At 47.2% G+C, this 12,148-nt stretch overlaps 1 protein-coding gene across 1 annotated transcript in view; it reads left to right on the top strand.

Moving 5' to 3' along the window:
* Positions 1-7,344, top strand: part of jade3 (jade family PHD finger 3) — a 13,095-nt gene extending 5,751 nt beyond the window's left edge. Inside the window, exons 6-12 of the mRNA XM_060867386.1 lie at positions 1,899-2,089; positions 2,184-2,395; positions 3,690-3,857; positions 4,168-4,284; positions 4,370-4,828; positions 4,915-5,032; positions 6,179-7,344. Coding sequence (XP_060723369.1) covers positions 1,899-2,089; positions 2,184-2,395; positions 3,690-3,857; positions 4,168-4,284; positions 4,370-4,828; positions 4,915-5,032; positions 6,179-6,984 — 2,071 coding nt within the window. The 3' untranslated portion in view covers positions 6,985-7,344. The remainder of the gene's footprint in view (positions 1-1,898; positions 2,090-2,183; positions 2,396-3,689; positions 3,858-4,167; positions 4,285-4,369; positions 4,829-4,914; positions 5,033-6,178) is intronic.
* Positions 7,345-12,148: the final 4,804 nt, after the last annotated feature.

Consider the following 12,148-nt stretch of genomic DNA (forward strand, 5'->3'; position numbering starts at 1 on the left):
CTCTGTCAGGTCGGTGTCTCTCTCTCTGTCAGGTCGGTGTCTCTCTCTCTGTCAGGTCGGTGTCTCTCTCTCTGTCAGGTCGGTGTCTCTCTCTCTGTCAGGTCGGTGTCTCTCTCTCTGTCAGGTCGGTGTCTCTCTCTCTGTCAGGTCGGTGTCTCTCTCTCTGTCAGGTCGGTGTCTCTCTCTCTGTCAGTTCGGTGTCTCTCTCTCTGTCAGGTCGGTGTCTCTCTCTCTGTCAGGTCGGTGTCTCTCTCTCTGTCAGGTCGGTGTCTCTCTCTCTGTCAGGTCGGTGTCTCTCTCTCTCTGTGCCAGGTCGGTGTGTCGGGTCAGCGTGTCTCTCTCTCTCTGTGTGTGTCGGGTCAGCGTGTGTCTCTCTCTCTCTCTCTCTCTCTCTCTCTGTGTGTGTCGGGTCAGTGTGTCTCTCTCTCTCTCTCTCTCTCTCTCTCTCTCTCTCTCTGTGTGTCAGGTCAGCGTGTCTCTCTCTCTGTGTGTGTGTCGGGTCAGCGTGTCTCTCTCTCTGTGTGTGTCGGGTCAGCGTGTCTCTCTCTCTGTGTGTGTGTCGGGTCAGCGTGTCTCTCTCTCTCTCTGTGTGTGTCAGGTCAGCGTGTCTCTCTCTCTGTGTGTGTGTCGGGTCAGCGTGTCTCTCTCTCTCTCTGTGTGTGTCGGGTCAGCGTGTCTCTCTCTCTCTCTGTGTGTCGGGTCAGCGTGTCTCTCTCTCTCTGTGTGTGTCGGGTCAGCGTGTCTCTCTCTCTCTCTGTGTGTGTCGGGTCAGCGTGTCTCTCTCTCTGTGTGTGTCGGGTCAGCGTGTCTCTCTCTCTCTGTGTGTGTCGGGTCAGCGTGTCTCTCTCTCTCTCTCTCTGTGTGTGTGTCGGGTCAGCGTGTCTCTCTCTCTCTCTCTGTGTGTGTGTCGGGTCAGCGTGTCTCTCTCTCTCTCTGTGTGTGTGTCGGGTTAGCGTGTCTCTCTCTCTCTCTGTGTGTGTGTCGGGTCAGCGTGTCTCTCTCTCTCTCTGTGTGTGTGTCGGGTCAGCGTGTCTCTCTCTCTCTGTGTGTGTCGGGTCAGCGTGTCTCTCTCTCTCTGTGTGTGTGTCGGGTCAGCGTGTCTCTCTCTCTGTGTGTGTGTGTCGGGTCAGCGTGTCTCTCTCTCTCTCTCTCTGTGTGTGTGTCGGGTCAGCGTGTCTCTCTCTCTCTCTCTGTGTGTCGGGTCAGCGTGTCTCTCTCTCTCTCTCTGTGTGTGTCGGGTCAGCGTGTCTCTCTCTCTCTGTGTGTGTCGGGTCAGCGTGTCTCTCTCTCTCTCTCTCTCTCTCTCTCTCTCTCTCTCTCTGTGTGTGTCGGGTCAGTGTGTCTCTCTCTCTCTCTCTCTCTCTCTCTCTCTGTGTGTCGGGTCAGCGTGTCTCTCTCTCTCTCTCTCTCTCTCTCTCTCTCTCTGTGTGTCGGGTCAGTGTGTCTCTCTCTGTGTGTCGGGTCAGCGTGTCTCTCTCTCTCTCTCTCTCTCTCTCTCTCTCTCTCTCTCTCTCTCTCTGTGTGTCGGGTCAGTGTGTCTCTCTCTCTCTCTCTGTGTGTCGGGTCAGCGTGTCTCTCTCTATCTCTCTCACACGCACTCTTTTATTTTTCTTGTTTTATCAGGTCAGTGTCTGTCTGTCAGTCTCTCTGTCTGTTTCTTTTTTGTCTGTCTTTCTGTTCCTCTGTCTCTCATCTGTCAGGTTAGTTTCTCTCTTGCTCTCTCGAGTCAGGGGTCTGTCCATGTCTGTTTTCGGACACTGTTGCTTTCTCACTGTCCGTCACTTTCTTTGTTACTTTTAACACTGCCCCAGAATTTTATTGCATTATCTAATTGTGTTTATTTCTGTTAATGTTCTGTTGTTTCTGTGTGTGTGTGTGTGTGTGTGTGTGTGTCGCAGGATCATGGCAGAGAGGCCAAAGGAGATTCTGTTCTCCAGGCCGAGGAAAAACATCCAGTGCTGGAGTCAGGACTGCACAGAGATGGGCTACGTCAACATTAAGGAGCTGGCTGAAGCCATGTGCAGGTACGACCTGGATGACACAGACCTGTACTGGCTACAACACCTCAACATGGAGCTGCTGCACATGGGTCAGTCCTCTCCCTCATAACGAGGATTTAAATATATTATTAGCATTGTAGATACGTTGCTAAAATTACTCTTAATGAATCCGCTGCTTGTCAGGAGAAGGGACGGTGGACGAGTTGACCATGGAGAGAACAATCGAGGCTCTTGAAAGAAAGTGCCACGACAACATGAACCACGCTATTGAGACAGAGGAAGGGCTGGGCATCGAGTACGATGAGGACGTCATCTGTGATGTGTGTCGATCACCCGACAGCGAGGAAGGAAACGACATGGTCTTCTGTGACAAGTGCAATATTTGTGTTCATCAGGTGAGAGTCTGTCTAGCGTCTGCCTCCGAGTGTGTCTAGCGTCTGCCTCCGAGTGTGTCTAGCGTCTGCCTCCGAGTGTGTCTAGCGTCTGCCTCCGAGTGTGTCTAGCGTCTGCCTCCGAGTGTGTCTAGCGTCTGCCTCCGAGTGTGTCTAGCGTCTGCCTCCGAGTGTGTCTAGCGTCTGCCTCCGAGTGTGTCTAGCGTCTGCCTCCGAGTGTGTCTAGCGTCTGCCTCCGAGTGTGTCTAGCGTCTGCCTCCGAGTGTGTCTAGCGTCTGCCTCCGAGTGTGTCTAGCGTCTGCCTCCGAGTGTGTCTAGCGTCTGCCTCCGAGTGTGTCTAGCGTCTGCCTCCGAGTGTGTCTAGCGTCTGCCTCCGAGTGTGTCTAGCGTCTGCCTCCGAGTGTGTCTAGCGTCTGCCTCCGAGTGTGTCTAGCGTCTGCCTCCGAGTGTGTCTAGCGTCTGCCTCCGAGTGTGTCTAGCGTCTGCCTCCGAGTGTGTCTAGCGTCTGCCTCCGAGTGTGTCTAGCGTCTGCCTTCGAGTGTGTCTAGCGTCTGCCTCCGAGTGTGTCTAGCGTCTGCCTCCGAGTGTGTCTAGCGTCTGCCTCCGAGTGTGTCTAGCGTCTGCCTCCGAGTGTGTCTAGCGTCTGCCTCCGAGTGTGTCTAGCGTCTGCCTCCGAGTGTGTCTAGCGTCTGCCTCCGAGTGTGTCTAGCGTCTGCCTCCGAGTGTGTCTAGCGTCTGCCTCCGAGTGTGTCTAGCGTCTGCCTCCGAGTGTGTCTAGCGTCTGCCTCCGAGTGTGTCTAGCGTCTGCCTCCGAGTGTGTCTAGCGTCTGCCTCCGAGTGTGTCTAGCGTCTGCCTCCGAGTGTGTCTAGCGTCTGCCTCCGAGTGTGTCTAGCGTCTGCCTCCGAGCGTGTCTAGCGTCTGCCTCCGAGCGTGTCTAGCGTCTGCCTCCGAGCGTGTCTAGCGCCTGCCTCCGAGCGTGTCTAGCGCCTCTAGCGTCTGCCTCCGAGCGTGCCCAGCGTCTGCCTCCGAGCGTGCCCAGCGTCTGCCTCCGAGCGTGCCCGGCGTCTGCCTCCGAGCGTGCCCGGCGTCTGCCTCCGAGCGTGCCCGGCGTCTGCCTCCGAGCGTGCCCGGCGTCTGCCTCCGAGCGTGCCCGGCGTCTGCCTCCGAGCGTGCCCGGCGTCTGCCTCCGAGCGTGCCCAGCGTCTGCCTCTGATATAACCAGACCTCTATGAGACTAAGCTGTTTTTGGCTTCTACCTAATATCTGTGTGTATATTGTTTAATCCCACGTTTCCAGGCTTGTTACGGCATAGTGAAAGTTCCAGACGGAAACTGGCTGTGCAGGACCTGTGTCCTCGGCATCAACCCGCAGTGTATACTGTGTCCCAACAAAGGAGGAGCGATGAAGGCCACACGAGCGGGAACGAAGTGGGCTCACGTCAGTTGTGCTCTCTGGATACCTGAGGTACAATGTCACATACTTTACACCTACATGTATCCGGCATATAAAGAGCAAAGTCTGTATTACCGATGTTTACTGGGTTGGAAAATAAACTCGTACTTTGTCTGAATTGAGTAAACAAATTGAGGCCTATTTGTTTAAATTCTGGATATAAACCCATTCAGATTCGGTGCTTCTGAGGTATCCAAAAGATTTTAGTTGAAAAGTGTGTGTTTGTGTGTGTGTGTGTGTGTGTGTGTGTGTGTGTGTGTGTGTGTGTGTGTGTGTGTGTGTGTGTGTGTGTGTGTGTGTGTGTGTGTGTGTGTGTGTGTAGGTGAGCATCGCATGTCCAGAGAGGATGGAGCCCATCACTAAACTGTCTCACATTCCACCCAGTCGCTGGTCTCTTATATGCAGCCTCTGCAAGATCAAAACCGGAGCCTGCATCCAGGTAAGACGTAAGGAGAACCCAGACATCTGATGCTTCTTCTGTAATGTTACGACTGTATGCTAATTCTCTTTTCTCCCTTCTTCAGTGTTCAGTGAAGAATTGCACCATCCCTTTCCACGTCACATGTGCCTTCGAGCATAACCTGGAGATGAAGACCATCCTTGACGAAGGTGATGAGGTGAAGTTTAAATCTTATTGCCTGAAGCACAGCAAGCCCAAAGCGTCCGAGCCCGGTCTGAGCCCGGCCCGACACAAACCCCCGACAGAGACAGAGAAGGTGGGGCTCAGGGCGCAGAAGCTCCAAGAGCTGGAGGAGGAGTTCTACAAGCTGGTGCAGCCGGACGAGGTGGCGCAGGAGCTGGGGCTGCCTCTCCACCTGCTCGACTTCATCTACCAGTACTGGAAGCTAAAAAGAAAGAGCAGTTTTAATAAAGCCCTTTTGCCACCTAAAGAGGAGGAGGAGAACCTGCTGAGGCAGCCGCAGGAGGACAGCATACACACACGCATGCGCATGTTCATGCACCTCCGCCAAGACCTGGAGAGGGTTCGTGTCACGACAGCTGCAGTCTTTATTGCCTTCAAACGTCTGAGCGCAAGTTTTCATTTTTGTTGCACTTTTTATTTCCACAGGTGAGAAATCTGTGCTACATGGTGAGTCGGAGAGAGAAGCTGAAACTGTCTCAGAGTAAAGTCCAGGAGCAGATCTTCAACCTTCACGTCAAACTCATGAATCAAGAACAAGCTGCAGGTAATAAACACAAAAGTAATGTTTTAAAACAAGCACACAGTAGAAGAAAATAAGGTTCTCCGACCCACAAGTAGCGAGTCTTGCTCATCTCGAGCAGCATTGCGCAGTTCCTGAGCAGTGATGAGGCAGATTGTGCATTCTGAAATTCAGACACGATTAGTCTTACACAGCGAGGTGGAGTAATTACTGCAGCGTCTCTTAAAGGTGGGGTCTGCGTCGTTTTCAAAGCCAATGTTGACATTTGAAATCACCAAAACAAACACGCCCCTAACCCAAATGGGTCCCACCCCTGTATCGATAGCTCCGCCCACACATACATACATAACCCAGGCAACTAATGAACAGAAATGTGTCTTTATCATAGCTGAAGTGAAGAACAATACGATTGTAGATAAACAAACAAGCAAAAATGACACACAAGCATAATCATGTAAAGGACAAAGACATATATTAGTTCTGTGTAACAAAACAAAACCAACGTTACTCACCTATCGAGAAGGAAAAAAGCGCCTCGGCGTCTTAAGTAAAGTTGGTCACATATTCACAGATTGGAGTTTCCCGAGTCAATAACTCCTGAGCTAAACACTGTTACTACACAAAACACGGTTGTAGCTGCGTCTCTACATTACTACGATAGAAAAGAGGTGTTATTTGTGTAGTAACAGCGTTTAGCTCAGGAGTTATTGACTCAGGAAACTCCAATCTGTGAATATGTGACCAACTTCCTGCTCCTTCAGTTCTCTCCAGCGCTGGAAAGCTGATCCTATATTAACACGTCCTACTTCTTACCTTATCGTAAGTCTTTCTTCTCTTTCTTTCTTTGTTTTTATCCTCCATGTCAATGTTAAAACCGCTTTCTGCTAATGTCACACATGCGCACTGAACACTCTCTCCGCCCATATTGACAAGACACGCCCCTTTCTGCTCATTGGCTACACGTTTGTTTTGTTTTGTTTGGCGGCCCAACGCAGTTTTCTGGAACATTTCTCAAACAAGGGAGACCCCACCTTTAAGTGTTTAGAACTTAGCGTTTGTTTTGCACCTCCTCTTCAGTACACAGACACTCACCAAAACCAGCCTGAAACAATAAAATGTAGATGATTACTGATGTCCAATTTCCTCACTGTTTGTTTTTACTGTGTGCAGAGCTACCAGTGTCGTCCAACATGGAGAACCTGATCTTCCCGTCTCCTCCCAGGATAACCATCAAACTGAAAATCAAAAGCAAAACCAGCACCAAGTCGGGAAACGGGCCGCTGTGTCCGGATAACAGCAGCAACGTGTATGACGTGAGTGGGGCCGGGATGGGGCAGGGCAAACCTCCGCTCCAGCACAGCCGAGCACCCAGGGACGAGAGAACCAACGGCATCGTCCCCATCACCAAGCCGACAGGGAAGCCTCTGGCACTGCACGCCGCCCTGCACGCCCACGCGACCAAGCCCGAGCAGGACCGACCGCACCAGCATTCGCTCAAACCCAAAGGCATCATGGAGAAGCCCACAGTTCAGAGAAATGTCTCGTGCCTCACGACTCCACCTGAACCGGGATCGTGTGACAAGCATTCTGGGAAAGGTCAGCCCGGCGCGTTACATAAATCCACCATGGAGCACTTCAGCAGAACCCTGAAAGAAGCCACCGTCAGCCTGGTACGAACTACTGCGGATCTCTGGAGCGCGAACAAGAACCACCAGAAAAACAAAGAGCGGACAAACTGTGGAAAAGCCCCGAGCACCGAGCGAGCACCAAAGAGCGTCAGAGGGTACCAAGAAAGCGATGGGTACTGCCCCGACCTCGAGCTCAGCGACTCAGAACCTGAAGCCAAAGGCAGGCGACAGAGAGAGAGAGAACGAGTGGGGAGAGGGCTGAGCGAGAGGAGTCCGGCTGCTGGTTATGGGCGTGGAGGAGCTCGAGGAAACGTTGCTGTAGGTTCCAGGACTTCGGTGCAAAGGTGACGAGCCGGCGCATGCACAAAAAATTCTCCTGCCAACTGATGTAGGTCTGCTGAGGTAAAGCACTGTCGCGTCCCACAGGGGGGACGATCTCCAGTCACGCCGGCCGACAGCCTGGAAAAAGCGGCGCAGCAGATTTTAGAAAGTGGTCTTTTTATTGTATTTGAGCTGCCTTATAAACTACACTGGTGAGAGACCACGCTGTCTGAGTCTCAGGCGGTGTAGCAGTGTTTCTGTATATACTGGCTAAAAAAAAGGTTTTGTAGGTTGTGTATATATTAGCTTGTGTGTCAGGAGCGATGTTGATTTACAAATCCTTCAAACATTCTTATGGTTATGCAAATAAATAAAAGCATAAGACTGTCCGAGTCTGAGAACATGGATTTGTGTCTCCCTGCCTGCTGTTCATGTTCGTGTTGGCATGCTTGGCTGATCCGCTGTTCCCAACCTTCTTCCAATGTCTTGTGAGTAGCTTCTGGACACGTACGTGTATCGGATGAGAGTCTATTTAATTTTTTACAATGCTATATTTTTTACTCCGCAATCTTTGTATCCCGTGTCTTACAGTAAGAAGAGATTCTGCCATAGAAGTTAAAACACTGTATCACTATAATACTATGACACTGAGGCCACGAAGGTGCAGTCAGAGACATGATTTTAGATTTTTTTTTTTTACTTTATTACATTTATGCTTTCCATCGTGAGCTGTCAGAGAGCGGCGTGTTCGGCGTTCCGCTCGCTCGACCGTCTTCAGACGCGTTCGGGAAACTACTAGAATCAGTGTTGTTCATATGAAGGCTGAAAATAATTCTGCACTCGCAGATTTCTCACGTTTCTTTTAACGCTGATGTATCGTTCGTTAAGGAGTCGACTCGGAGTCGGTTCTTTTATCTTATCCCTGAGACAGTTCTTTCCTTTTTTTTGTTGACCTAGGCAATATTTTTTTTTAGCCAAAAGAGTAGACTCTGATTAATGAGCTCAGCCAAATGATTCACTGACTATTTTAATAAGTCTTTGAAATTTCAATCAAAAATCAGTGTCAAACGATGTATGTTATAGGACGACTCTTTTAGTGAGTTGATTTATATGATTACTGACTCACTAAAAAGAGATTTAATTCCCATCCCTCAATCTATACATCTTATGCCATGATTTATTTCATAAAATGCGTTAAATATCCCGGATGTCCGCTTTAAACACGTGGCGAGTCATTTGCAAATCAAAGGAGTCGACACATCTATGATCTGAACCATATGATTCACTGATTCACTAAAAATAACCACAAATCACTACACATCTGGCCACTGCTGGGCATTTCTATAACTTTGATTCGGACGACTTCCTTTTTAGTGCTGCTTTTGCCGTGTTCCCATCATGCACTGCACATCACTCCACACACACAGGAAGTTGTGAGTGGACACGTACCGTTAAACAGCCAAACCCTGAAATGCTGCAAAGCACATTGCTTTTAATACGTTTGCATATTAAGGTGGAGGAGACTAACATGTCCTGTCTGTTGTGTGTGTGTGTGTGTACTAGACCAGTAATCCTACCAAAGGAAGTGTTGTGTACACACAATCATAACAATCACACACTTGCACAAATCACTCTGAATAAATCAAAATCATTTTTTGAAAAAAGAATTAAATCGTACGTGATTTTTTTTTTTTTTCTGAACGTCTTCACGGCCCGATTCGTGCAGCTCTGTGTGACGTGACCTGATCCTCAGTGTTACTTTTCTGTGGCTTGTATTGAGGTCTTTTAATGATGGTCCTTTAGTTCTTCCAGGAAAAACCCCAAGCAGCATTGTGTACTGTGCGCTACTACAGGCAATAGATAACACTGTAACAGGTTGCATGAACTTCACTTTTGGATACCAATATTGTCCTTTTTTATTATTTCTTACCTGATGCTATATATTGAAATGGACCTTTTTTTTAAGACAAAACCTCTTGCAATAAACTGAAATGCAAACTGGTTCGTTCTTATTTTGTTTATTTTTTGTTTAGATTGAGTCTGATATGTTAAATTTAAATCTGCCTTTACAACTTTTACTACAGCCTGATGTTTGAACACACACACACACACACACACACACACACACACACACACACACACAGAACAGTGGCATAGAAGCCTTTATTATTGCCACATATATATATATTACAGCACAGTGGAATTCTTGGGGTCAGAGTGCAGGGGCAGCTATGATACAGTGGCCCTGGAGCAGGGAGGGTTGAGGGCCTTGCTCAAGGGCCCAGCAGTGGCAGCTTTTCTGTGCTGGGCCTTGAACCTTGATTCTCCGATCAGCAACCCAGAGCCTTAACCAGTTCAGCCACCACTGCCCTAGTGTTAACTCTCAACTCACTCTCTCTCTGTCTCTCTCTCACTCACTCACACACACACACACTCTCTCTCTCTCTCTCTCTCTCACACACACACACACAAACACTCTCACTCTCTCGCGCACACACACACACAATTCTCTTTGTGTTGAATTCTTGATTCTGATTGGTCTGATTTATTAATACCCATCTCAGGTTTGATTATAATTAACGTGCTCATATTCGTATTATCATACATATTAACCTTAGCGTACGACGTTCCGAGGACGCATTTTCAGAAAGGAAATGTTTACGGAGGAGTCTCCAGCGCTTTGAGGTGAAACGTCTGTACAGAGGAGTACAGAGGCTGGTGAGGCTGCTGTAAATCAAACGAGAACAGGAACTAACTCGTTTTGTGGAAGGAGAAAAGTTTTTAACTACAACATAAATGGGGGGAAAAAGTGCAACCATCATCTTTACTCCAAAACCAACAGCCGGTGATTAATGAACTGGATGAACTTTTAGATATTTGTTCAACATGCTGTTTTTGTTGGACTTGGTGCTTTTCCAGCTACTGGATAAACCATGACCAAGAGTCTATGATGACTGATGTGTGTTTAATATCTTGGCTAAATTTATCTGCATGTAGTGGATTTCTTTGTTTAATTCCAGCTCTGTGGAAGCAGTGAAATTGGTGCTGCCTCTAGTGTATTGATTATTTGTAAGAGCGAGCTGGCATTTTGACTCGAATGCTTAGATCAGCCTGAGCAAGGTGATAAGGATCTTTTTAGTGGTCCTGCAGCAGGAACCTGGCGTTACGAGATAGCGCTAGTTGTCGACTGTAGAAACAAGTATGCGTTATTTCAGATTAATGTTGTGCTGAGCTGAGCTTCATGTACAGTAGCAGCTTCATTATATACTGTAGGAGGTGTAATGAGGGGTTAAAAAAAAAACAACAACCTGGACCCTGGTGTTGTTTGTTCCATTCCAGTGTTGCTAATGCTGATCACCAAAATACTGAACGGTTGTGTCGTGAATTTACTGTATGATGTTGTACTAATCAGCCAAAATCTTAATCCAGTCCTAAACTGTTCAACATGTGCTGTTGTAGTCCATCAGCTCAAGCTTTAGTGTGTTCTGATATGCTTTTCTGCTCAGTTGTACAGAGTAGTTACTCAGAGTAGTTTTACTCTCAGCTCTATCATGACCAAGGCTTTCCTTGCATGTTTTTCTGTAAACGCTAGAGACTGTTGTGTGGAAAATTCTTTAAACTTAGATCTGTGATTAGATGCATTGTGCTGCTGCCACTTAGCTGTATAAATGCATTAATTAGCAGGTGGACCGGTTCCTAAAGAAGCCTGCAGTCATTGTACAGCACTTCAGAAAAACATAGAGCTGCTGCAGTCTAATGGTGTGGTCATGAAGTACTTAACTCACGGCAACTATCCATCCATCCATCTATTCATTTTCTGAAGTGTTTTTCCTACACAAGGTACATTATCCAGGGACCGTGGGGTCAAGGAGTGGTGACAACCTGGAAAGGGGTTTAACTCACAACACAACTATTAACTACGGTGGCCGGGAAGTGCAAAACAAATTAACAAATCCCAAAACACATTAACAAATTCAAAAACAAATTAACAAATCCCAAAACACATTAACAAATCCCAAAACACATTAACAAATCCCAAAACACATTAACAAATCCCAAAACAAATTAACAAATTCAAAAACAAATTAACAAATCAGAAAACACAAGGACAAGTCAGACAACCCAGAAACGGTAGTGTATCGTTTGTAAATTGAAACTTACCGATCATTGGACAAGACACCTGTCACTCAAGATATACAGGTATGGAATCTTATGTGTAATGTGTAAAGTTCTCTGTTTAAATATAAGAAAATAACAGAATTAATCCACAGTAATCCATTCCATCCATCCATTCCAACTTTTCCAACTTTTGACATGCTATTGGCTGGAAGGGTTGGAAGTAGCCAATCACACGGCTTTACTTCAATAACTCCTGAGCTAAACGCTGTTACTACACAAATAACACCTCTTTTCTATCGTAGTAATGTAGAGACGCAGCTACAACCGTGTTTTGTGTAGTAACAGTGTTTAGCTCAGGAGTTATTGACTCGGGAAACTCCAATCTGTGAATATGTGACCAACTTTACTTAAGACGCCGAGGCGCTTTTTTCCTTCTCGATAGGTGAGTAACGTTGGTTTTGTTTTGTTACACAGAACTAATATATGCCTTTGTCCTTTACATGATTATGCTTGTGTGTCATTTTTGCTTGTTTGTTTATCTACAATCGTATTGTTCTTCACTTCAGCTATGATAAAGACACATTTCTTTCCATTAGTTGCCTGGGTTACGTATGTATGTGTGGGGGCGGAGCTATCGATACAGGGGTGGGACCCATTTGGGTTAGGGGCGTGTTTGTTTTGGTGATTTCAAATGTCAACATTGGCTTTCAAACAACGGAGACCTCACCTTTAATGAGGTGCTACCAACATGGTATATTGTTTCTACCTTCAGTCTGAAACTTTAACGTACCATAATTGGACCTTATAGACCATTAGATATACTCTAAAGCTGAATTAAAGGTAACCCACATACAGCTTCTACAGTAAAACACAATATGTATTTCTAAGAGCGCACCACAGAAACCCAATCTTTCATAAGTACATGATTACTATCAAACTAAAAATAGATACAAACCAGTAAACTACCCTTACAGACCATTAGGGACCCATTAGGAACTAGACATGTCTAATGGTTTGTAATGATTTTTGATGAAACAGAAGTGTTGTGGTTCAGGTGAGAGGGGAAAAGTCT

This window comes from Tachysurus vachellii, chromosome 4 (assembly GCF_030014155.1).
Source record: "Tachysurus vachellii isolate PV-2020 chromosome 4, HZAU_Pvac_v1, whole genome shotgun sequence".
Taxonomy (NCBI): Eukaryota; Metazoa; Chordata; class Actinopteri; order Siluriformes; family Bagridae; genus Tachysurus; species Tachysurus vachellii.